General features: G+C 51.9%; 1 protein-coding gene and 1 pseudogene across 2 annotated transcripts in view; both read right to left on the reverse strand.

The window, feature by feature from the left end:
- SPTBN4 (spectrin beta, non-erythrocytic 4) overlaps window positions 1-25,649 on the reverse strand; it is a 69,432-nt gene that overhangs the window by 38,256 nt on the left and 5,527 nt on the right. Inside the window, exons 2-15 of the mRNA XM_065899264.1 lie at window positions 20,066-20,217; window positions 18,792-18,965; window positions 17,555-17,646; window positions 16,305-16,385; window positions 15,018-15,133; window positions 12,841-12,953; window positions 12,557-12,744; window positions 12,365-12,482; window positions 11,927-12,085; window positions 10,940-11,242; window positions 9,560-9,710; window positions 5,432-6,365; window positions 3,976-4,113; window positions 654-1,404 (exon numbers count right to left, since the gene is read on the reverse strand). Coding sequence (XP_065755336.1) covers window positions 654-1,404; window positions 3,976-4,113; window positions 5,432-6,365; window positions 9,560-9,710; window positions 10,940-11,242; window positions 11,927-12,085; window positions 12,365-12,482; window positions 12,557-12,744; window positions 12,841-12,953; window positions 15,018-15,133; window positions 16,305-16,385; window positions 17,555-17,646; window positions 18,792-18,965; window positions 20,066-20,217 — 3,470 coding nt within the window. The remainder of the gene's footprint in view (window positions 1-653; window positions 1,405-3,975; window positions 4,114-5,431; window positions 6,366-9,559; window positions 9,711-10,939; window positions 11,243-11,926; window positions 12,086-12,364; window positions 12,483-12,556; window positions 12,745-12,840; window positions 12,954-15,017; window positions 15,134-16,304; window positions 16,386-17,554; window positions 17,647-18,791; window positions 18,966-20,065; window positions 20,218-25,649) is intronic.
- Window positions 22,216-22,496, reverse strand: LOC136141387 (ATP synthase membrane subunit K, mitochondrial pseudogene; annotated as a pseudogene). The gene has a single exon (XR_010657734.1). The product of XR_010657734.1 is annotated as an ATP synthase membrane subunit K, mitochondrial pseudogene (transcript).

Here is a 25,649-nt window from a genome sequence, read left to right on the forward strand (position 1 = left end):
AAATTTGGTTCCCATCCCAGAAAGTTCCCCCAAATGGATTAGCTGTTCCCAGATAACCACAGCACTTGATTCCTCAAGCCATAAAGGCAGTTACCCTCTCCAGAGAATCTGCAAATTGCCATTCGCAATAAGAAGATAATCTGCTAATTTAGGCCTCCAGAACCACTTAATCCACCATCATTTACTGACCCCAATAATCTCTCAGCCTGAATTCCCTCTACCATAATCTTCATCCTCTGTTATCCACCCCAAGATCTTCTTTAAACCCCATTGACCATCACCAATCAACCTCATACTCTTATTTCCTTCCAGACAATCCACAAACCCAAGAAGCCACTCCAGTGAACACCCAAATGCATTACTTACTCAGAATAGTCCACAAACTGTTAATCACCTAAAATAAGACGCCACCCCACACATCATAATCCTCAAATTCTGTTACACACCCACCCACGCATGTTCACACCGGATGCTCCACAAACCCAGCCATCCGTACCAGATACCTGCCCCCCCCCACACACACACACCGCCGCTGACAGCAAATAAGCCACGAAGCCAGTGGTCCCCGCAAACACACTCCTCCATACATTTCCTTGTCCCCGAAATCCCCCGCGGCCTCAGACCCCCGCCCTCGTCAATCCGGAAGCGGGCACCTGGTTGCGCAGCACCGCCCGCGCCTGGCGTAGGTCGCGCAGAAAGAGCTGGTAGACGTGCGCCTGGACCAGCGCCTCCCTGCGCGCCTCCCACAAGCCAAGCAGCTTGTGCCAACCAAGTTCGAGGTGCGGCAGCCACTCGTCGAGTGCCAGGCCCGGACCCAGCTCGGTGCCGTCGCCCGCCAGCAGTGCCTCGCTGGCCGCCACGATGCGCGCGTAGTCCTCCTCGCGCTGGTCCACTTCCTCCTTGAGGGCGGCGTGGCGCGCCAGCAGCGCGTCCGCCTCTTCCAGGCTGCCGGGCAGGGGCCCCTCGCCGCCGCCCGCCGTCTCCTGGGCGCGCACCAGCCAGTCCAGAAAAGCGTCCAGATCATGCAGGAAGCGCTGTAGGCGCCCGGCCGCCGCCACCGCCTCGCCACAGGCCTGAGCTGCGCTAGCCAACGCGCCCCACTCGGCGCCCAGTTCCTCGGCACCCTGATGCAGCCGCGCAGCCTGAGCCGGGAAGCGCACAGCCAGCAGGGCCGCCTCCTCCTGGAGGGCCGCCTGGCGCGGCTCTAGCGCTTGCAGAGCAGCCTCCAGGCCGCTGAGGCGCCACTGCAAGGCGCCGCCCGCGCGGGGCGCGCTCTCCACAGCCCGCCGCTTCTCGCGCACCTGGGCGCGCACCTCCGCCACCTCCAGCAGGTGGTTCTCCACCAGCAGCACGGCGTTCACCTCCTCTTTGCGTTGTTCCGCCAGCTCCACGATGCGGTTCCACCTGCCCAGGGGAAGCAGGGCGGCTTAAGGAGGACGGAGACCCCTCTTGGGTGTGGAGGGCCCATCGACCCTAGGTAGAACCCAGCCACTGTGTGACCTTAGAATGTCACCTTATCTCACCGAGCCCCAGTTTCTGTCTGTAAAATGGACTCTGCCAGGTACATTTGCTTAGAACAGCGGTTCTCAAAATGTAATCTAAGCAAGGGCAAAACTATCTTCATAAAAACTCTAAGATGCTATTTGCCTTTTCACTTTCGTTCTGTCCCGAGTGTACAGTGGAGTTTTCCAGAGGCTGCAGGACAGAGACTGAGTGCAGAAGCAGACCTGAGAACTCAGCTGCCTTCTCTTAAGCCAGACATTGAACAGATGTGCAAAAACGCAGAACGCCATCCTTCTCGCTACATTTTTTTTGTTTTGAAAGGTTTTTTTCTCATTAAAACATGTTAGCTACGTTAACAGACTAAGTTTATTATTATTTTTAACGACGTAATATTTTTAAATTACTCAGTATTAATTTCTAATATAGTAAATATTGATAGCTATAACCCACTAAAACAAGCTCTTTGGGGTCCTTAATAGTTTTTAAGAGTGCAAAGTGTTCTGAAACCAAAGAGTGTGGGAACTGCTGGCTCATGACATCAGATAATACGTTGGATGCAATGAATAGTTACTGAGCATGTACTATAAGCCAGGTGCTAAGGCAAACCTGTTTTATTCCAAAATAAATAAATGGGGAAAATTACGCATTGCCCTGTGCCTTCAGGCAAGAGATGATATTTCTCTGGGCCTCAGTTTCCTTTCATAGGCAGTGTATGGTCCAGTTTATAAGCACAGAATCCGAGCCAGACTGCCTGGCTGTGTCAGGCTCAAAGTCAAATCTGAGCTATGTACCCTTCGGTTAGTAACCTTCTCTGTGCCTCAGTTTCCCCGCCAGTAAAATGGACATAGCACAGTACCTACCTCATAGGGGTGTTGTGAGAGTCAAATGAGTTATGGTTTGTGAAGTGCTTAAAACAGTACCTATTAGCTACTATTATTGAGTGGGGATAATAGTCCCCACTATTGATATGGGGACTTGATATGGTCCCAAAGACCATATCAGGGCCTTTGCCTTGGCTGTGCTCCCTGCCTGGAATGCTCTGTACCCTCCCTCCCCTCCCCCATATGTACTCTTCCTGTGGATGGATCCTTCTTGTTCCCCCCACCCCTTTTTTTAAACCTCTGCCCTCACCATCCTGAAATCCTTTCCTCAGCCAGCCCCCAGGGAAGTGGCCCCAAAGCAGGCTGCCCTCCCTTCTCAGGGAAGCTGAAGAAAAAGGGCTTCCCCCAGGTCCACCCGGAGCCCCCCGGGTCCCTCACCTGGAGCACCCACCTGATGGGGGGACCTTCCTTGGCTGTCTTCTCATCTCCTTCGAGGGGCCAGCTCAAAATGTTATGGCTGACCACAAGATCTAAAATCACCCCCAAGCTCCAGTTATGCCCTACCAGGTCACTCTATTTCCTGCATAAATCCTTAAAACTCTCTAAATATCTTGTTCATGTATTAGTCTATTTGTGAACTCTCTGTCACCTCTAGAATGGACACAGCATAAGGGCAGAAATTAGGACTCTGAAATCAGAAGGACTCAAGTTCAAGTTCTGCTCTGGCCAGATTTGCCATGTGAACTTGGGCAAATCGTTTCCATCTCTGATCCTGTTTCCTTATTTGGAGAATGGGGATAATTATGTCCACTTCATTGGGTGTTTTTAATGAGTTCTTGTGGCTAAAGCACTTAGCACATCATCTCACTAAACGCCGTAAATCACTATTGCTGTCATTATCTTTTTAGGCCCTGGTGCCCTGGGATTGTTGAGTCTACAGAGACTTGGAAATCACTGGATATTGGGATCTTCCAGCACAGCAGTGAAGGGCACAATCTTTGGAGTCAGACAAATCCAGGCTTGATCCCCATAACTTGCCATGTGACCTCAGGCCACCTTCACCTCTCTGAGCCCCCGTTTCCTCCTCTCTCACATGGGTAATTTACACCCCACAGAATTTCTGGGAAGACTGAATATATAAATATGACCAAGAGCCCCTGGGTTTGACTCCTACTTACTAGACTGAGTAAGCTAGAGTAAGGATTTCACCTCTCTGGATCTGTGTCTTTATCCATAAACCCTACTTTGCAAGAACTACGGGCAGTGTTCTAGCGGGAAAGATTTAATTTGTTGCTATTCTTAAAGAGTTCTGAATTCTGGAAACTTTACCATAGAAATTGGGATATGGGGAGATAAAACAAAAGTACTTGGAAAACTTCCTAGCAGACAGTGGATACTCAATAAATCATTTCTGAACAAGTAAGTTAATGCCCCATTAAAATGTATTGTGTCCTCATTTTACCACGTCACCACTAGCACTGGGTATTTTAATTGTTTTCAAGATTTTGCTAATTTACTAGATGGCCCTTATCATCTCAGGGATTTGAAAGTGCACGTTCTTGACTTCTACAGTTGGTGAATGAGGAAAAGAATGATGGGAAGAACTGGTGTGGGATACCTAGAAGAACTTCCAGCCCCAGGCCTCACCTACCTGCTGTTGAGGTGGTCCTGGCAGCAGCGCACCTCCTCTGAGCTGGGGTGGCCTCCTTCCACCAGTTCCTGAACTGTGCGGTTCACATCCAGGACACGGCCCATCAGACTGCTCATCTCCTGGTCCAGACTCTCAAATCTGCGGAAGAAGGATGGACGTGCTCAGAGAGGCCTGGACCCTGGGGACCTGTTCACTGGGTTTTGGGAAGATGCCTTCCCCTGGTTCTTCTCTTAACTCTCCAACCTCACCTCCTTAGGTTCCTTTGCTGGCTTCTCTTCTTCTACCTGCCACTTAAATGTTAGATTCCTCAGGGCTCTGTCCTGGGCCCTCTGAGCTTTCCCTCACATCCTGCCTGGCCCATCTCACCCACTCCCACAGTCCCTGCCCCTGAACCCATCACTCACACATCTGTCTCCAGCTTCAACCTCATTCCTTTTGAACCTGTTTCCAACATTAAAGCCTGCTGTGCATCTCCCCCAAGGTCCTCACTGTACTCAAACTAGCTTCAGCATCTCCCCCAATTTGTTCTTCCTCTGGGTCTCCACCTCAGGGACAGCCCCCGACCCCACTCCCTGGGCTCTGTTTTGGACAAACACTCCCCCCAGGCCTGTCTGCTCCCCATGGCCTGTCTACTTGGGCTCCAGCCCTGGTCCAGTCCTGTCCTCTCCTACCTGAATCCTCACCCCAGCTGCCTCTCTGGGCTCCCAGCCACCACTCTCACACCCTGCAACCTACCCTCCACATGGCAGCCAGGGAAATCTGTTTTAAGCTGGCCATGGTCCTCCCTTGTTTAAAACAATGCCCAAGGCTGTGGCTTGGGTAACTGTGGGCACAGTTACAGCAGGGACCAGGCCTGTGTTTCCAGGAATGCTCAGCCCAAGACCTGGAACAGGGCAGGAGCTCAGTAAGTACCCACTGAATGAGTGGATGGATGAACATGCTCAGAGAGAGAGGTGCAGAGGGTTCATCCACTATTTTAACAACCCATTTCTAAATCTGCCAACAGACAAATCAGTATCTAATGTGTCACATGGTGGTAACTGCTGTGAAGAAATGTGAAGTGGGTTGAGGGAAGAGAAAGTGACAAGGGTCAGAACAATTTTATAGCTAGGGAGGTAACATCTATGCAAGGGCAGTAGGAGTCACAGGGAGAGGGGTCAGGCTGGGACACCCCTGGAGGAGCTCAGGTTAATTTCGTGCCAGGTGACTATAAGCCTTATAGTAATAATAGCAGCCACTCATGGAATGCTCCCTGGACCCAGGCATTTGCTAAGTAGTTTGCACATACTAAGTCATTTATTGTTCTCCAGTAGCCTGTGAGGTTGGGACTAATATCATTCCCATTTTACTGGAACCCCCGGTTCCTGGTGAGTGGACACGGGAACTGTTGAACCAAGGAAGGTGAGACTGTGTGCGTGAGGAAGGGGACCGGGGAATCCCACCAGTGCGCGCTCACCGGTGCTGCACCACCTCGACGTCGTCGAGTGAATCGGGCACACGCATGGCGAGCAGCCACTGTTCCTTCTCACCGATCCACAGCTCGCACGCGTGCACCTCGCCGAACATGCGGTAGACAGCGAGGGCATCCCGCAGCCACTGGCGCCGCAGAGCAGCCACCTCGGTCACCTCGGAGAACAGCTGCTCGGCCTCCACCACGCGCACCTGCAGTGCCACCACCAGTGGCCCGGCGCCGCTGGCGCCCCCCAGTGTCGCCAGCTGACGCCGCAGGCCGCCCACGGGCCCGCGATGCGCCTCCACCTCCCCGGTGAGCGCGCGGTGCTGGCGGGCCAGGCGGCGGCTGGATGCTTCGTCGTGGCCGAAGTCGCCCGCGGCTGCTAGGCGGTAGGCGTCGCGGAGCCAGTCCAGGAGCCCGTCGAGGTCAGCACCGAACTGGTGCAGCGCCCGCGCCTCCTGCAGCCGCCGCTCGCGCCGCGCCGCCGCCTCTTCCAGCCGCTGCCAGCGCCGCCGCGCGCTCGCCGCGCGCTCCGCCAGGCCCGCCAGGTGCACCGTCTCGGCGCCCGGGCCCACGGTGCCACCGGCCGCGGCCAGCTCCTCGCCGCGCCGCAGGGCCTGCTGCAGCAGCACCCGCCGCCCGCCCACCTCGCCCTGCAGGATCTTGTGCTGAGCCAGGAGGCGCGCGGTGCTGTACAGGTCGTGGGCGCCGTCCGCCGCTCCCGCCGCGCCGCCGCCGCCGCCCGCCGCCTCTAGGAGGCGCTCCTTGTCGCGGGCCCAGCTCTCGGCCTCCTCCAGCTCCTGCAGCAGCGCCCACAGGCTGCGCGAGGCCTCCAGTTCCGCGCGCCGCCCAGCCGCCTGCTCCTGCAGCTCCGCCAGACAGCCGTGCACGTGGTTCACGCGGTTGCAGATGACCTGCGGATCGCAGGGCTGGTAACCTGGACCAGGAAAAGGGGCAGATCCCTGGTTGGGCACGGGCCAGGGGGCGTCCAAGAGAGGGTGGTACAAGGCTACCTGCCTAGTCCTTGGCCCGACTTCATCAGATGCCAGGTTACACCTCCCCTCCTCCAGGCAGCTTTCCCTGACACCCCAAATCTGGAGCAGGCGCCTTCACTGGCTCTCCCAGGCTTCTCTGCTTCCCATCCCAGCCCGGACCACTCTGCCTGTGACTCCTTCACCCAGCTCTGAACCCTCTGGCCCGTCACTGACAGTCTGTCTACCCTACTGGATTGGGAGCCCCGTAAGGACAGGGCCAGGGACTGTCTCCAGCACACCATGTCCCCACCACTGCCCAGCATGGGGTGGAGCCCAGAGCAGTCACCTAGTGAAAACGGTGACTTATTGATTGAATGATGAATGGAAACAGAGATTCAGAGAATCCTAGAATGTGTATATTTCAGTGTAAATATACAGTGTTTTCCCTTCAGAAAGGGACCCGATGAAACTTCTCTACTCTTAAGCTATGCTTCTGGGTTCCCTCTCTCATCCTCTGTCACCTTATCTATTAACCCAGTGATGACCTAAACTCCTTTTTTGTCTTCAAATATTTCACCTTCCTCCTGGACCTCTGGTTTGTGACTGAGAACTGTGAGATTAACTTAATGGGTTGCAGCCAGCATTTCTTTAGTGAAATGGAATAGAATGAATAGAAACTATCAGAGGTAAGGGGAGAAGCATTGTTTTATAAAGGCTTGGTGTCTCTGTGTGTCTGCGTGTGTGTGTGTCTGCACGTGTGCCTGTGAACTCTGGGTCATGAGGTAAATGTATTTCTTACTGGGTCAAAACAGTATGAGAGGGGCTTCCCTGGTGGTGCAGTGGTTGAGAGTCCGCCTGCCGATGCAGGGGACACGGGTTCGTGCCCCGGTCCGGGAGGATCCCACATGCCGCGGAGCGGCTGGGCCCGTGAGCCATGGCCGCTGAGCCTGCGTGTCCAGAGCCTGTGCTCGGCAACGGGAGAGGCCACAACAGTGAGAGGCCAGCGTACCGCAAAAAAACAAAACAAACAAACCAGTACGAGAGACACTGCCCTAGATGGCCTGGGATTTCTGCATTTGTGGACATTCACTGAAATGGACCCAAATACGGAGGCATCCAACTGAATAATAAACACCGCAGCATCCATGTATCTGGCCCTTACTCTGACGCACGGTCATTTAATTCTCACAGCCATTCTATGAAGCCAGTATCCTCCTTAGCCCCATCTTTGCAGATGAAGAAACTCACACCCAGGGAGGGAAGCTACTTGCCCAGGATCAGCTAAGAAGTAGTCAAGCAGGACGTCACACTCTGGACCACTTATCAGACAGCGCTACCTCCCGTCACCATGACAACACACACCCCACACTAGCCTCTTTGCTGTTTCCACAGTGCTGCTGGCGCATTGTCACCAGGCACCGAGACCTCACAAGGAAAAGACCGAGGGAGCTTCCTTGACAAACATCCGTAAGAATGAGGATGAAGAGTGAAGATGAAGGAGAGGGTCCCAACAGTGTCTCGTGGGGTCATGAGGTTGGTGATGGGCTGAGCTAGGATGGGGATGTCCGCACTGGGGCTTGGAAGGAGACCTCAACATCTGCTCTTAGGACATGACCCAGTCCATGAGGGTGAGAAACCCCTGACCATCCTGCAAGCTGGACAGCGTCTTCCTTTCCTAACAATGCTCCGGGATTCCCAAGGGCCATGGCTCCAGATAAAGGAGTGAGACAGACCAGCCTCCAAGCCCTCTCTCTGATCAGCTCTGAGGCTCTGGGCCTCAGTTTCCTCATCAGTGAGAAAGAAAAAAGCAGCCCTGATGCTGTCAGCGCTCACACACAGTTGCACAGCACACAACGTCAGACAAGACCACTCTGCAACAGGAATGGAGCGGGACGAAGAAAAGACCGTTCCACAATCACGTCTGAGAGCACCCAAAACAAAGTCACTGTGCAAACCACAAAAGCAGTCACCCCCCTGCCCGCCCCCTCACCTGGCCAAGGTGAACCGCTCCTGCCAATCCTTTTCCTCCCACTACCTGGATAAAAATGATTAAGACGCGCAATCATCTAATTACCCCCACTTCCTGACAGCATCCAATCTGCAGCAAAACACACTATGTTAAATCATCCCAAATCACCTAAAACAAGCCCACATCCTACAACAAGCCCGTCTTAACATCCTCTTACTAAGATGCCCCATGGTTCCCCTGGTGTGTGCAAAGAACCAAAAAACCCAGCTTGGTTTGACTATAGCAGGGTTCTTGGTGGTCTTTGGCTGGAGGGCGTTATCATCAGTAAAATGAGAACGTTTTTAGAGCCAGTCTGGGTTTTGCCTATCAGCATCCATGTCCCTGCTTCTGCTAATGGCGCCCCACCCCCCTCCTTCTCAGTTCATGTCTTTGGAGGGAGCTGACCCCACTCTTGGCTCTGGGAGGGCATGTCACATAGATGTGGCCAATTAGATCACTGGATAGCCTGGGGCCATAATGCTTGGCTGAGTGATGGGAACGGGACCCACAGTGGGCTAATGAAAATTTTCCTTGGACCTTTTGCCAGAATATTGAGAGAAAGGGGGCTGTCTCTTGCTGGGTCTGCGAAGCTGCTGGATGATCCCAGATTTACACCACAAGGGGAGGGACAGCCCAATAGTGACACAAACAGAAAGACTGGAGTCAGAAACAGATGGAGTCTTAAAAGCATCACTGAACTATCCCTGGATCCAGCCATACCTGAAGCAAAACTCATCCTTTCCTGCACATTTAGTTACATCAGCCAGTACATTCCCCTTTCCTCCTTAAGTGAATTAAATTGAGTTTCTATCACTTGATGCTAAACAGGCCTTGACAATAATTACCTTACCCAGTCTTTTTATGGTATTCACTGAGATCGGCTGTGAAAGGCTTAGCACATAACAAGTGCTCAAGAAACATGAACTATTACTGCAGAATCTCAAAGCAGGAAGAAGTCATGTGGTCCAACCTCTCACTCAAGGCACTAATTTCCCATGTGATATCCCTGATGGAGTGTGATCCTAGTTGGTGCTTGGATGCCTCCAAAGATGGAGAGCTCACTCCTTCATTCTGTCTCTCAGGAGACATTCTGCTTCTATTAGCACTAGCCCTGAAAGTCTCCACCCCAATCCCCAACCTCGGACTCACCCTGAAGCTGGGAGAAACGCAGGGCAGCAGCATTGAGCGCCTCCACCCGCTCACTCTGGGCCGAGATGTCCCCCTCCAGCAGTCCATGCTTCTGCAATAGGTCCTCTGCCTCCACCAGGTGCTGCCCACACTCCCGGGACAGCAGCTGAGCCTACAAGTAGGGGCAGCCCTGAGTATATTTTTGGCATTGGCCCTTAGGCCACTCGCGCCCCCCAACTCATCGCCCATGCCAGCCCTCTGCTTCTCTACTCCATCACTTGAACTCTGATCTGTCTCAGTCTCCGTGTATCTGTCATCATCTCTCTCCATCTCTGTCTCTCTGGATGTTCCATCTCTCATCGTCTCCACAATTCTGGACTCTGTCTGTCACCGTGTCTCCCTCTCTACGCCTCCATCTCCCTCTTCTTCTGTCTCTCTTTGCCTTCCCCCCTTTCTCATTTACACTTCTGTCTCCATCTCGACCTCTATCTCTTTCTTTGCATGTCTCTCCCTCTTTTTTAAAAGAATACTGGGACTTCCCTGGTGGTCCAGTGATAAAGAATCCACCTTCCAATGCAGGGGACGCAGGTTTGATCCCTGGTCATGGAACTAAGATCCTACATGCCGCGGGGCAACTAAGCCCACGCGCCACAACTACTGAGCTCGCACATCTCAACTAAGACCCGACGCAGCCAAAAATAATTAATTAATCTTAAAAAAATATTTATTTGGCTGTGCTGGGTCTTAGGTGTGGCATGCGGGATCTTCTGTTGCAGCATGTGGGATCTAGTTCCCTGACCAGGGATCGAACCTGGGCCCCCTGCATTGGGAGCGTGGAGTCTTACCCACTGAACCGCCAGGGAAGTCCCTCCATGTCTTTCTTCGTGTCTGTACTTCTCTCTGTCTCTTTGCTTCCATCCTTCTTATCTCCATCTTGCTCTGTATCTGTCTATCTATCTCCAGTAGGTGTCTCTCTTTCTCACATGGATTCCATCTTCCTATGTGTCTTTCTCTGTAGCCATTTAGATTTCTGTTGCTACCTTTGGGTCTTCTTCTCCAGCTCTCTCTCTTTCTTTCTCTGATTTCTCTTTCTCTCAAATTGTCGCGATCTTCCTCTGACTTAATCTCTCTGCCTCTGTCTGTCCCTGACTCGCTCTGTCTCCATATTACTGTGTATTTTTATGTTTCTCCAGATATTTTTCTCTCTTTCTCACATTTTCTTTTTCTGCCTCTCTGTCTCTCTCTGTATCTTTCACTCTTTCTTTTTGTCCCCCTTTCTCTTTACCTCTTTCTGTCTCTCTCCCCTTCCCTCTCCATCTTTGACAACCCTTTCAGTGTATATACCCTTTCCTCCCCTCCTGGCATGCCACTCCCATCATTGGCCCCCGATCTGGCCCCTACCTGCATCTCCTCCATCCAGTCCACCATGTACACCATCTCCTGGAAGACTTTCTGCAGGGCCAGGTTCTGCTCGAGCCGTGTCCGCCGGGCACCTACCAGCCCAGTCAGCAGGGCCCACTGCCGCAGGACACTGTCACGCTGGGCTGCTACTCGGCGGGCATCATAGTAGCCTTCGATCGCCAATGCCTGGGCCAGCTCTGCCACGCCCTGCACCCGCTCCTCATAGGCTGCAATGTCTGCCTCAATCGCTTCATGCTTCTTCATGGCTGCCTCCACTGCTGGCAGCTCATACCCAAAGTTGTCCTGGGGCAGGGCAGGCCACAGACACTCATCCACATTGCCTCAGCAGTCAACCTGTTACCTTGAGCCTGTGTGACCCTGGAAACTCCCCCACCGGCTCCTGTTACTCTGGAGACCAGTCCCATCCTTCTCTGTTACCCTGGAGACCAGCCCCACCACCCCAAGTTGCCCTGGAGACCAGCTCCACCCTTCCCTGTTACCCTAGAGACAAGCCCCACTACCCGCAGTTACCCTGGAGATCAGCTCCACCCTTCCCTGTTACATCTCTAGCCCTAAACTTGTTACCCAGGAAATAGGCCCCATCCTTCCATTTCCTTAGAGACTAGGGACCAGGCCTACCGTATCCTGTTACTTAGGAGACCAATTCTATCCTCCTGAGTTACGCTGGACACCAGATAACAACCTCCTTTGTCACTTAAGAGATAATTAAATACTCTCCCTATTCTGTCCTCTCTAGTTACCCTGGAGACCAGTCTCACCCTCCTATTACCCTGGAGAGCAGGTCCACACCCCTCCCCTGCCAAACACTTAGGAAACCAATTCTCCCTTCCCACCTTCATTTGTCACCTAGGAGACTAATCCAACACTTCTCTGTTGCTTAGGAGATCAAGTCTCTCTCTCTGGTCCCAGGGCCATCAGCGCCATCCTCCCTCCCTTTCCCCCGGAGCCAAGCCCTACGCCCTGTACCTGGGAGACCAGGCGCTGGTTCTCATTCAGCCAGCTCTCCCGCATAGCCACCTTGTGGTCAAACCTCTGGGCTAGTAGTTCCAGCTTCTCCTGCCGGATCAGCTCAGCCCGTAGGGCAGCCTCCCGCTCATGTTCTGCCTTCTCCAGCTGTCCCCATGCCTAAGGAGGCAGGAGGAGGCAGTCAGATTCCAACAGCTGCCCACAGTTTAATGGCCCTGGCTTCTCTATTTGAGGTCACTCCTAGCACTTATGGCACCTTGGCGCAGATTGGAAAAAAAAAAAACGTTGCTTCCTCGGGACCCTTTACTGCTGGAAAAACCATCAGAATGAATACTCAGTCCGTGATGTCTGTCATGTGAACGGCTCCCCTTGAGCAGGGCACGACCTACACAACTTCACAGAGCAACCCTTCCTCCTCCCCGACATCCTCAGCCTCACCTTGTCAATATCCCAGATGCCACAGCCCTCCCGGGGCACGTAGAGGCGACGGTTGCTGGCACGCAGTTTGCTCTGGATGCTGAAGAGCAGCACCTCCAGGTTCCCCTTCTCCTGAAACCTAAAGGGGCCTGAGCTCAGGAACCCTGCCTCCACACCCCCACCTGCCACCCTCCCTCCCGGGCTGGGCCTCACTTGACGGGCTTCTCCAGTGTGCAGTAGGCTGTGAAAGCCTGAAGCTGCTGCTGCACCCCACTCAACGAGTTGGCAAACTTCTGGTTGCTGATAAGGCCCACGGTGCGGTGGATCCAGGCCAGCAGCTCGGCTGCCAGCTCCTCGTAGTGCTCAATGATCTTCCCCACCTCCAACACCTGGTCCAGGACCTGACCCGGCAAAGGAAGGTGGGGTCAGCCTCATCCCGGATATGCCCCCATATGGTTCCCAGGCTCCCACCCTCCCCATTCCTTGGCTCCTCTTACCTTCCCAATTCGTTTCCCCTCCACAGCCAGAGCCTTCATCTTAGAGAAATAATGGTAGAAAGAGACCACATAGGTGATGATGGACTTCTCATCCGGAGCCTCCATGTTCACATCTGATGATTAAAGGAGAGTGAGGGAGCAGGATGATGAGCGCTCCGTCAGAGAGACTGAAGGTATTAAGTGGTGGGAGGGAGAACTCGTTCTTACTTGCTGTGTGACCTTGGGCAAGATAACTAACCTCTCTGTTCCTCAGTTTTTGTATCTGCCCAGTGGGCATCTACCTCATGGGATTAAATAGTGCCTGACACATATAAACCACCATAGAGAAATTATCTCTAATGATTTCTTATTTATTTATTTTTTTGGCTGCTTTGGGTCTTTGTTGCTGTGCACGGGCTTTTCTCTATTTGCAGTGAGCAGGTTTTTTTCTCATTGCGGTGGCTTCTCTTGTTGCGGAGCATGGGCTCTAGGTGCGTGGGCTTCAGTAGTTGCAGCTCATGGGCTCAGTAGTTGTGGTGCACGGGCTTAGTTGCTCCACAGCATGTGGGATCTTCCCGGACCAGGCTCGAACCCGTGTCCCCTGCACTAGCAAGTGGATTCTTAACCACCGTGCCACCAGGGACGTCCCTCTATACTGATTTCTGGAACACACTATTCTACCTTCTACCTCAGGGCCTTTGCACATGCTGTTCTGTCTGAAACACTGTTCCTTTTCTTCATGCCAAACTCCCACTCATCCTTCAGGGCTCCACTCAACTTAAGTGTCCTCAAATAAGCCTTTCTGTTCATCCTGTCTAGAGATGGTCTCCTCCTGTTATTCTTCCTCATAACATCTTATCATTTCTTCCTAGAATGAATCACAATTTATAATTACATATTCCCTTATGTGATTATGTTCTTACCTAGAGTTTGAGCTCCATGAGGACAAGGGCTATGCCTGTCTTTTGCCACTGTTCCTTCCATGCCCAGCACACAGTAGGAGCTCAGTAAATACATACACTAAGTGTATGAATGGTATGTGAGGTTTGAGGTCAAGGATACGGGCTCTGGAGGCAGCCTTGAATCCCAGCTCGACCACTTACTCACGGAATATCCTTATAAAATAGACCTAACTTCTTTGAGCTCAGTTTCCCCATTGTTACAGTAAGGATAGTCACAATGCCAGCCACCTAGAAACACTATCAGTATTAGAGAGAATAACCTGGCACAGAGGAGGAACTCAGTAAATCCTGATTATCATTTTAATTTACTCATTGAATGCACAGCATTATACTTTGCCCTTATCCTTCCTCAGCTCATGAAACTGACATCCAATAAACACCTGCTATGTGTCAGGCACTGTAAGAGGCAAGGTAGAGGAATGATTCAGACCATGAATTCTGGAATCAGAAAGTCCTGTTTACTGGGTTTTCAGTGTGACGCTGGGCTACTGACTTCACATCTCTGAGCCTTCGTTTCCATCACTTTACGACAGGATTGATGACTCCTATCCAACCAGGTCAGTGTGAGGATGAAAGGGAACAGTGCTGGTACAATTCCCAGCCATGTGCTTGGCCCATGGTAGATGCTCAGAAAAAGGGAGCAACCCTTATTCCAGATATGGGGGGATTGGTGGGGTATGATTATGGCCATTATTCCAGAGATGGGGGGCTGGTATTGGGTGAGATCATGGACTGGGAATGAGGTTGAAGTCGGGGGTGGGGTTGGGAATAAACTGAAAATGGGAAAGGGGTTGGGGATGAGGACAGAGTTGTGGATGGGGACAGACAGAGGGACGGGCTGGGGCTGGGGAGGGGGGGTGGGCATGGGGATAGGGCAGTGCTGCAGATTGGGTCGGGGATGGTGTTGGCTTCAGGGATGGGGCCGGGCTTAGGAAGAGATGGGGGTTGGGTTTGGTGGGGAGCTGATTAAGGATGGGGTTGGGGAAGGGGGGGTTAAGCTGAACATAGGAATGGAGATGGGGTTGGGTCTGAGGTAGAGATAGAGAAAGTAGATGTGGGGATGGGAAGGAGGTGGGACTGGAGATGAGGAAGGGGAGGGAGATGGGAGGCAGCTGGAATTTGAAATGGCCTTGGGGTTTAGGGTGATACTGCAGCCAGATGGGGTTGAGTTTGGGATGGCACTGGGGCTGGGAGTCCCCCAAGAGGGAATCTGGGCTGGGGCCATGCAGGGCTCACCCTCAGGGTCCAGCAGACGTGCCAGCCCCAGGTGTTGCTCAGCCGTACGGAAAGCTCTCTGCAGGTTGTAGTTGGCGTTGGACTTGGTGAGTTTGCTGAAGTCCACGAGATCGGGCCTGGGCAGGGGCACAGAGAGGGCAGGCAGCAGGCAGGCTCCAAAGCCAGTGGGCAAATGGATGAAAAGACATCCGTGTCTGAGTCCCACCCAGGGCGAGGGCAGGAGGAGCACGACCCGGCCAGTGGGAAAGCTGTGTGTGCTGGTGTGTGTCTGTACAGCACTTAGCTGTGGGTGTGAGCGCTGCATGAGGGCACATGTACGTCTGACTTCATGACGCACACGTGTCTACGTGGGTGCGTTTCTGTACAGTATTATGTAGTGCTTGGAAGTCTGAGGTCTGGAGCCAGCGCTCCTGACTCAAGCCCCAGCTTGGCCATTTCCTGGCTGTCACTCTGGGTGAGCTACTGCATCGTTTTTGTGCCTCAGTTTCCTCGTTTGTAAAATGGGTAGAATAATAGCATCTGCCTCATAGGGTCATTGAATATTAATGACTTATTGGAAAGCACTTAGACCAATGCCGGTACACCCAGTAAATGGTCCCCTTGTTAGCAGGACCCTGGTTACAGCTTGCGGGTTTCTGGGTATGTCGGTGGGGCTGGGTCTCCCCATACGTGCATGAGTGTGTACATATGGGTCCTGGCTTCCCTCACACTAGTGCAAGTCCCTCCCAGTCTCTAGGCCTCAGTTTCCCCAAACTGTCACATGGTCAATCATGACGTGGGTGTAATTTGTCTGGGTACCCTTCCTCAGCCAGCTCAGTCCCGGGCCCTGAAGTATGAATAGGTGGGTTCACAGGGAGCCAGATGGGGGGCCTGGGAGCTCACCATGAGGAAGGACTTTCTGATGGGAGGAGACGCTGTGCACACTCCAGAGTGGACCATCCATGGGGAGTGAGCTGCCCACCCTGTGGGCATCCAAGCAGCAGGCAGAGGTAGAAGCCATATATGTGTATGAGTATATTCCTGTGTGCACACATCTGTGCAAGGGCACACGTGTTTCCATGTGTGCACAGGGTATGTGGCCCAGACAGGGGTCTGTGTGTGCATCTGTGTGTAAGTGTGTGTGTTAGAGCATGTGTGTGAACGGAAATGTGTATGTGTGCAGAGAGGTGAAGGGGGTGGGTGCTGTGTCTGTGTGTGTCATCTATATACATCCGTGTACGGGTGTGTACCTGAGGGATGGGGGCGGGGGTAGCGTGCAGGGCAGGGCTGCCCCAGGCCAGGTGGTACCTGTGCCGGTGAATTAGGGCATTGAAGGCCAAGCCGTCCCGCCAGCTGGTGGTAAAATTCTGGATGTTTACCTCAGGGTAACTGGCAGCATGAAAGGGAGAGACAGAGGCAGAGATGGAGAGAGTCAGGAGGAAAGAGGCAGGAAGGGAGAGACAGACAAACAGAGATGGATTGATGGATGGTTGGATGGATAGATAGATAGATAGATAGGAGATAGATAGGTGATAAAAGATAGATGATATGTAGGTAGATAGAAGGGTAGATAGATACAGATGATATATAAGTAGATAAGGAAGAAAGAAAGAAAGGAAGAAAGAGAGAGAGAGAAAGAAGGAAGGAAGGAAAGAAAGAAAGAAAGAGCCAGGAAGATGGAAAGAGAAAGAGAGAGAGAGGGAGAGGGAAGGGGACAGGAGAGGAGCAAGAAAGAGAGAGAGGCAGAGGGAATAAGCAAGAGAAGGAAAGGAGAAAAGAGGAACAGACAGAGATAGAGCAAGATACAGACAGAGATGGGGAAAGAAAGGAGTGGGGAGAGAGATACAGGAGGGGAGAGAGGAGGGAGGGAGAGATCGGAACAAGGAAAAGCAGACATAGAGGTAAACACAGACACACGGAAGAACAGATAGCATTGCAAGACAGACAGAGAGCCCCAGGAGGACAAGAGTCAGAGAGAGCCCAGTCTGCATCCATACCCGCCCCTCCCGCCTTCCTCCCAGGGCTGCTCTCCGGAGGGCACTTCAGTTTCAGGTCAGGCCCCTCCCAGCAGGGGGACCAGGGACATGCCCGGTGGTGTCTGTGAGCCCCTCTTCCCAACCCCACTGCAGGTACCAGGACCCTGAGCTGCCTGAGCCCTGGTGTGTGCCCCCCTAGACTGAGGGGTGGCTGCTTTCAGGGATGGGGGGCCGGGGGAAAGCTTGGGAATAGGGTCGGGGATCCACCTAGGTGCACATGAGGCTTTTGAGGTGGAGGACGAGATGAGGGGAGAGAAGGGAGCAGGATGGGGACAGCCCACCACCTTCCGACATTGTTCCCTGAGGAGTCCGAGTTCTAAATTTGAACCTGGCCTTCCGGATTGTTATACAGGTTTATTCATCAAAGTCGGAAGAGTTTGCTACCAGTTTGTTAATTTCAGATGTAACTTTTGATGCTGAGGATTTGGGCTGCCCCTTGCGCTCCTGTCCCTGAGGGAAGCCCAGAGGTTAGGGCCTGGCCCTCCTTGGGGTGGGGGAGCTTAAGGGGGTGGGGGAGCTTACCCAGCTGTCTTCATCTGACACCACAAGAGCAGCGCGTCCTTGGCCGAGCGAGTCTCTCTGTTGTCCTCAGTCTCAATTTTTATGACTTGAATCTGTGAGGATACAAAACATGGCTGTTGGGGTGTGGAGGGCTTGAGCCTGGGAGTGGCAGAGGAGATGGGGGAGGCAGCTTCAGGCAGAGGGTGGGAGCACCCCTTCTCTCCCCTTCCCCTTCCCTTATGGCATGTCCACTCCTCCCTCCTCCCAGAGTCTTTCCTACCTGGCCCCCTCTTCACCTCCCTATGGCCACACGGTAGTCCGGCTCCAGTCTCTTCCTTGGGCTCCCAGCTTCCAATTTTGGCCATGACCCCCAACCCAGAGGGATCCTTCTAAATCTGATTATGCCCCTCCTCTTGATAAAACTCTCTAATTTCTCCCCATCTCAGACAGAGTAAGATCAAATTGCTATTCACAGATCACCAAGGCCCTGCCAACCCTCCTGAGCTCAACTCCTCCCTGTCTTCCCCCTGCCTCCCAGTCTCTAGCCATACTGGTCTTTCTGTACCTGCAACATGCCAAGCTCATTCCCACCCCAGGGCCTTTGCATCTGCTGTGCTCCCTGCCTGGAATGCTTTCTCCTTTCATCTTCATTCAGCCATCAGCTTCTCAGAGAGCCCTTCTCTGGTCACCAAGGCTAAAATCTCAACACAAGCAACGGGCTATTTTAGATCGCTTTTACTGCTTTCTCATAATCTATTCTTTGCTCATTGCTCTTTTTACTTCTCTGCCTAGAATTCATCCTCTTCCCATATATGTCTTGTCTGCACGTGGACGTGTTTATTTATTATCTGTCTAACCCCCCCGCCCATGTCTTGCTCCATAAAACAGAAAATTTGTCTATTTTGTTTCTGAACTGGAGCAAGGTTGCCTGGATTCCAGTTCCAACCCTACTACCTAGCTGTGTGATCTTGAGCATTTACTTCACGTCCCTCGGCTTCAGTTACCTCACTGTTAAAATGGGATCATGAATAGTACCTCATTTATGCGGTTGCCGTGCATATTAAATGCCAAGTGCTTAGAAGAGAGTAAAAACTATGTAAACAAGGATCATGATGATGGTGGTGATCGTGATTTTTTATAACAGCGTTCCTGGCACATATTAGGAATATTTTTGGAATGATTGATTGCGTGGGTGAGGGACACCCTCCTAAGGCCCCACTCCGGGGGGTGGGCTGGGCTGGGGTCACTTGGAGATCACCTGGAAGCGCAGGATGATGGTCCAGACCAGCCCGAGGGTCAGTCGGTGGTTCCCGTCCACGATGTCATGTGAGCCCACATTCTCCAGGTGCACTCGCTGCTCCTTCAGGAACTGCAGTGCCTTGTCTACATTTTCCAGTGAGTGGATCCTCATGCGACCACGCGTGGGCCTTGGCTAGGGCGGCAGGGGCATTAGAAAATCCGGCACCTGGCCAAGAGCACTGTGCCCTCGACCCCACCCCTTCCAAAGAAGGACACCCCCATAACTACGCTCCCCAACCCCGTGTCCAAGTCCAGGCCACGCCCCTTCAGTCTTATCAAAGACCCAGGACCTAATCCTTCTAAAGAAGACCTGCCCTGTTCATAGCCAGAACCTTTCAAGTCATGTCCTTTCAGGGCTTTTTCAAGTTCCTGGCCTCGCCCCTTCAACTTAAGCTCCACCTCCAAACTGATAGCCACACCTTTTATTAGAAGCTCCGCCCTCTGCCTGTAGCCATACTCCCGCCCCTTCCATTGGATCTCTGCCCCAGGCCACCAACGTTTTGCCACTAGTTCCACCCCTCACTTTCTCCTTTTCGGGTGCCTGTCTAGAGCCACGCCCATTCCTATCAAGACCCGCCCCACCCCAGGGCTCTCCTCTTTTCTTATAGCTCTATTCCTTCCAAGGGTGTTTGTTCTATAGCCGTGCCCTTCACGACTTCCTGAGCTTCGGGCTCTGGTCCTTTAATCAATCTCTAGCTCCATCAGAACACCACCCTTTGCGATGAAGTCCCATCCAAGCCCAGAAATACAACTGCAACCCATACAACAAGCCACACCCATACAAGAGTTCCGTCTAGTCCCCCAGACTCCCGCGACCTAGGCCTCACGCTTTCGATGACAACCACGCCCTCAACCATAGACCCCCTACAACAGAGTTCTGCGCGTGTTTTTAGCCATGCCTCCTACTACCGCATACCCAGGCCAGTTCCTTTTAATAAAGCTCCTCCCTTTTCCAATAGCCGCACCCCTTCCAGCGGAGCCCCACTCAAGCCCAGAGTCCCGCCCCGAAGGGCAGCCCTCACTGACGGAAACCCGTCTCTGTTCCAAGCCACACCCCCAGGCTCCTCACAACCAGGCTCCATCCCTGGGCCATAGCCCAGCCCACCCAAATGAGGTGCCTTTTACCCACCCAGCCTTTCTAGGTCGGTCCATCCACCCATTAGCCAGGCCTGCAGTAGTCCAGCCCGAGACGCTAGGGCCGCCCCCTTTACCCAGCCCTTCTGGCCCCCTCACCAGCTGCTCCCCGGACAGCACTTCCAGGAGCCGCGTGAGCACGAAGCCATCCCTGAGGTCCACATAGAGGTCCCCGATGTGGCAGCCAACGCGAGCGAGGTGCGAGTTCACCCACTTGGTGAAGGTCTTCTTCTGCACGGCCTCCCGCTCATCTGAAGGACAGGTCCTGATGAGCCCTCGTCTCCTCCAGGAACTCCCCCTTCCAGCTTCACCCCAGCCCTCCACCGCCCAGCCGAATCGTGCTCAGGCCCAGCTCCCTGCAACTATCAGGTCTTAAGGCAGGCGGCTCCTCCTACCTGGGACGCCCTCCCCCTCTGGCCCCCCACGCCCACCTGGAGACCGCTTCTCTGTCCTTTAAAGTTTTCCTGAGATGTCACTTCCACAGGAAAGCTGCCCTGTTTCTTACCCTAGTCAGCGCTGTTCATTCGTTCAGGAAATATCTGAGCACCCACTATGTGCCCCACACTGTTCTAGGCTCTGAATACGGGGCAGAGCTCAGTTTAGTGGGGACACATAATATGCTAGGGAGCCACAGAGGGTTAAGGAGGGAGAAGGACAGGATGAGAGTTGGGTCTCAGGAATATCTCTGGCTTCTGTGGGAAGGGTGCATCAGAGAGGGCAAGAATAGCAGCCCAGAGCCCAGGGAGGAAGGGATTGGGGAAAGGACCCAGGAGAGGAAGAGGCTGGACCAGGGCAGAAGCTGAGGGGATGGGAGAAAGAGGCATACTGGAGAGTTATTTAGAGATGAAAAAGTAAGAGTCAGTCACTGACAGCTGTGGGGAATGAAGAGGAAGGAATATGCTAGACTGAATGTTCCTTGAGAGCAGGAACCACATCTCCCCCTCTGTAGTAGCTGGACTGCCAGGTTTCCCACATCCCTGGCAAGAAGTAGGTGCGGGATTACTTAAGCGGGTGGGGAGGGGGAATGTGTACAACTTCCGCCTTGCTTGCTTACCAAGAAATTGTTTGGGACCTCTCTTCCCTCTTTCCGTTTTTGTTGTTGTTTTTTTGGCGGCGTGGCATTCGGGATCTTAGTTCCCCAGCCAGGGATGGAACCCATGCCCCTGCAGTGGAAGCGCAGGGTCCTAACCACTGGACCGCCAGGCAGGGAATTCTCGCCCCATTTTCTTTTTTTTAATGACAGTTTTAGGGACTTCCCTGGTGGAAGATCCCACATGCCGCGGCGCTACTAAGCCCGTGTGCCACAACTACTGAGCCCGCGTGCCTAGAGCCCGTGCTCTGCAACAAGAGAAGCCACCGCGATGAGAAGCCTGTGCACCACAACGAAGAGTAGCCCCCGTAGCCCCCGCTCGCTGTAACTAAAAAAAGCCCACGTGCAGCAACGAAGATCCAAAGCAGCCAAAAATAAATAAATAAAGTTTTAAAAAAATAACAGTTTTAGTATGAGCTACATTCCCATACTATAAAATTCACCCTTTTTTTAAAAATTCACCCTTTTAAGGTGTAAATTCAGTGGCTTTTAGTATATTCACAGAGGTGTGCAACCATCACCTCTATCTAGTAACATTTTTACCACCCCAAAAAGAAACCCTGTACCCATTAGAAGTCACTCCCCATTCTCCCATCTCCTAACCCTAGGCAACCATTCATCTATTTCCTGTCTCTAAGGATTTACCTGTTCTGTATACGTCACATAAATGGAATCGGGCAGGCCTCTTGTGTCTGGCTCCTCTCACTCAGCATGAGGTTTTCAAGGCCCGTCCACGTTGTGGCATGTATCAGTACTTGATTCCTTTTACAGTCAAGTAATATTCCATTGTATGGATATACTACATTTTACTTATCTATCCATCAGCTGATGGACATTTGGGTTGTTTCCACTTTTTGGTGATTATGAACAATACTGCTACAAACAATAAGGTACAAGTTTTTGTGTAGACACGTGTTTTCAGTTATCTTGAGTATCACCCTGGGAGTGGAATGGCTGGGTCATCTGGTAACTCTACGTTTAACCTTTTGAGGAAATGCCAGACTGTCTCCCAAAGCAGCTGAACCATTTTACATTCCCACCAGCAATGTACAAGGGTTCCAATTTCCCCACATCCTCGCCACCACTTGTTATTTTCCTTTTTAAAATTACGGTCAACCCAGTGGTTGTGAAGTAGTTTCTCAATGTGATTTTTTTCCCCCCAGGTTCATAATTTATTGTACAAATTTAGTATCACATGATGAGTTGACATTAGTTTCTCCAGGCATGAGAACTTATGAGATGAGGTACAGTTTAGAATCCATTTATGTGGCTTTCACAGCTGGAGTTTTTTTGGACCTTAACTTGAAGTAGAAGACTATCCAAGCAATGACTTTTTACGTGGCCAGTACACAGTTCATTCTCCCTGTGAGAGTATAAGAGTTGAAATATTTTTTTGATACCAGTGAAATGGAATTGGGTGTCAGTTTCTGGACCTGCCATGATTTCAGCCTTCTAAAAGGCACAAACCACAAGCCTGTCTCAAGGTGGTTTCGATTTGCACTTCCCTAATGATGAAAGATTTTGAGCATCTTTCACATGCTTATTGGCCATTTGTATTGCTTCTTTGGTGAAATGATCTATGCAAATCATTTGCCCACTTTTATTTTATTTTATTTATTTATTTTATTTATTTATTTTTGGTTGTGTTGGGTCTTCGTTGCTGCGCGTGGGCTTCCTCTAGTTGTGGTGAGCGGGGACTACTCTTCGTTGGGGTGCGGGGGGCTTCTCATTGTGGTGGCTCCTCTTGTTGTGGAGCACAGGCTCTAGGCACGTGGGCTTCAGTAGCTGTGGCACGTGGGCTCAGTAGTTGTGGCTCGCGGACTCTAGAGCGCAGGCTCAGTAGTTGTGGCGCACAGGCTTAGTTGCTCCACGCCACGTGGGATCTTCCCGGACCAGGGCTCAAACCCGTGCCCCCTGCATTGGCAGGCTGATTCTTAACCACTGCACCACCAGGGAAGCCCTGCGTGGCCTTCCTCACTCTTCCCCTGACTCCCACAGCTTGAACACCAAGGTCCACAGAGCATGGGATGGAAGAAGGAACTGGGAACCCACACTAACTGCTTGGAGCAGAGCCTCCTTGCCAATGAGGCTGCTCGTGTAGGAACTATCCAGGGGAGAGAAATACGCTTCTATCTCCTTTAAGCCACTGTATTGTTGGGTCTCTTGTTACAGCACCTTAGCCTGTACAGACACTGTTGGCATTTTAACACTAAATAATTTAGCAGTCACACTTTTAAGTTTCCCATGAGTGCAGAAATCATGATTTATATTGCCAGTTTATTTCCATTTTTAGCCACTTGAAATCTCCCAATAATTTTATTTCCTAACATTAACCATTTGTAACATTACCAGCTACTGCATTTGACTCTGGCAGTAGAAAATACACATTGCTAGAAAACACACACTGACTGACCTGTATTTTTTCTGTGCTTCAAGTTGGATCTTGAATGTTTGCCTCTAATTTGAAAGTGAATACGCAGAAACGAACAGTAAATCCAAATGGCAATCTTGTTTGCCTAAGTGTGGGTTTTGTGCTGTTTGGATAGGACGGGGGACCTGTGTGAACACATCGATCACACACGAGGAAGTGATGACAGAACAGACGCTGAACTGGGTATTTGTTGATTCTGCCTTCCAAAGGCGATGCCCATAGCAGATTGTAGTCCATGCTGAGGCCCAAGTGGAACTTGAGTGCATCCCCAGCGTGGTGCAGAATGAGGGCAACTGGATTCAGTCCTGCTTTTACTGATGACCAGCTATGTGACTTCAAAAGCACATCCCTCCTCTTTGGGCCTCCATTTTCCCATTTCCAAAATGAGGGTTTAGGACTAGATCAGGATTTCTTCAGTGGGCTCTGGGGGACCCTGGGTGTTTGGGAACTCATGCTTGGAAGACGAGGACCCAGGAGAATATTTTTAATTTTGTAACTTCATTTCAATGATCCTCAGAGAAAATTAATAGAAACACATCCTGGACTATCTGGATGGTGACTTTATAGAGGACTATGCTGTGAGACTTGGGGGTTTGTGATTACAATCTCGTTAGCATGAAGCTGAGGTCCAGAACTGAAATGCCCACCAGGGCCAGGCAGGCTCCACATGAGAGAACGAGGCCCTCCTAAAAGGGGGCAACAGCCACGTGGCCCTGGCGTCTGGAGTCTCACAGGAATGAAGGCCCAGTGTTGCCATATCACATGATAGCCCATGAGGTACCAAAAATCTGGAGATAAAAACCTCCCTGTTTTTAAATGTTGGCAACTGATTTACGTTTTTATAAAACACAGTGGGGCTGAAAACCAAATGTGTCCCAGGGTGCCACTTCTGACCTAAGTCGACATTGAATGTTTACTGTGTTGGTGAGTGTGCGTGGCTACCTCACTGGGTGTCTTCCGTCTGCCCCTCAGGTGCCTTCTCCCCTCTTCTGCACCTACTCTGAGCCCAGGGAGGCTGGCTGGCGTGAACTATATGAATGGGCTCCCTGGCCCTTAAAGGCCTCAGACTTCTGGCTGGGTTTCGCTAGCAGGAGATGAGAGGAGAGAAAAAGGGCTGAGGGACTTGTTCCCTCCCTGCCTGACCAGCTTCCCCAGGACCTGGTGCCTCTCCCTACATCCCCCACTCCTCCTGGGGATGCCTCTCTCCCCTCTCGCTACTCCCTGCCCTGCCCCAGTCCCTGGGGTGGGGAGGAATCTCCACACCTCTCTAAATAGTCCCTTCATTAAACTCTCCTCAATTTTCCCCCTTTGAGGGGGCCATCTGCTTCCTCCTGGCCCTCTAGCTGGCACACATACTTTTGGGTTGTCAAGACTCCAAGGCAAATGACAATCGTCCTACCTCTGCCATTGTGCTCATATTATTTTGCCATTTATATATTCTTCCCCACTGTGGTACTCACCAATCACAAGTGAAATGCATTTCCTTAGAATAACACTTTAATTTTTCACATCTTTAATACATTGAGGTTTTCATAGAGTAGGAACTAACTACTCCCTTATCTACTACTGGTTACAGAGAAGGGATGGAGAGAGACAATATGTAAATGATATGTTGGCTATTAGTCTGGGAAAAGTTAGGAAGCCGGAGACACTAAGTATGCCTGCTGGTGGGGCAGCCATTCGGAAGGCAAACTGAGTCAAATGAAATTAGTGCACAGCCGCCATGAGCCAGCAATTCTTTCCCTATGTATATGTCCCGTAAACTTTTCCACACTGGTTTATAAAGAGCATGTATGACAATGTTCAGTGTAGTGCTATTAGGGGGGACGGGGCAGGGACAGGTTGGGGGTTGAGGAGAGCCTGGTTGTCTATTATTGGTAAAGTGGAACATGGCGAGTGCACACCATCAGCTCCATGCAGCAGTTAGAAGCCAGAGTAGAGGCGCACAGAGCCACATGGATGAGTCTTGAGGCTATAAGGCATGGCGCTGAATGAGAACATAATGCAAAAAATGCAATCGAGACTATGATAAGACATGCATCGATTAGCAATACCTGCATGTACAAACCCACATGTATAGGGCTCCCAGATTTATGACAAAGTGAAATTGCAGTTCAGTAGGGAAAGTCTTTTCAATAAATGGAGCTGAGTCAACTGGACAT

This window comes from Phocoena phocoena, chromosome 20 (genome assembly GCF_963924675.1).
Source record: "Phocoena phocoena chromosome 20, mPhoPho1.1, whole genome shotgun sequence".
Taxonomy (NCBI): Eukaryota; Metazoa; Chordata; class Mammalia; order Artiodactyla; family Phocoenidae; genus Phocoena; species Phocoena phocoena.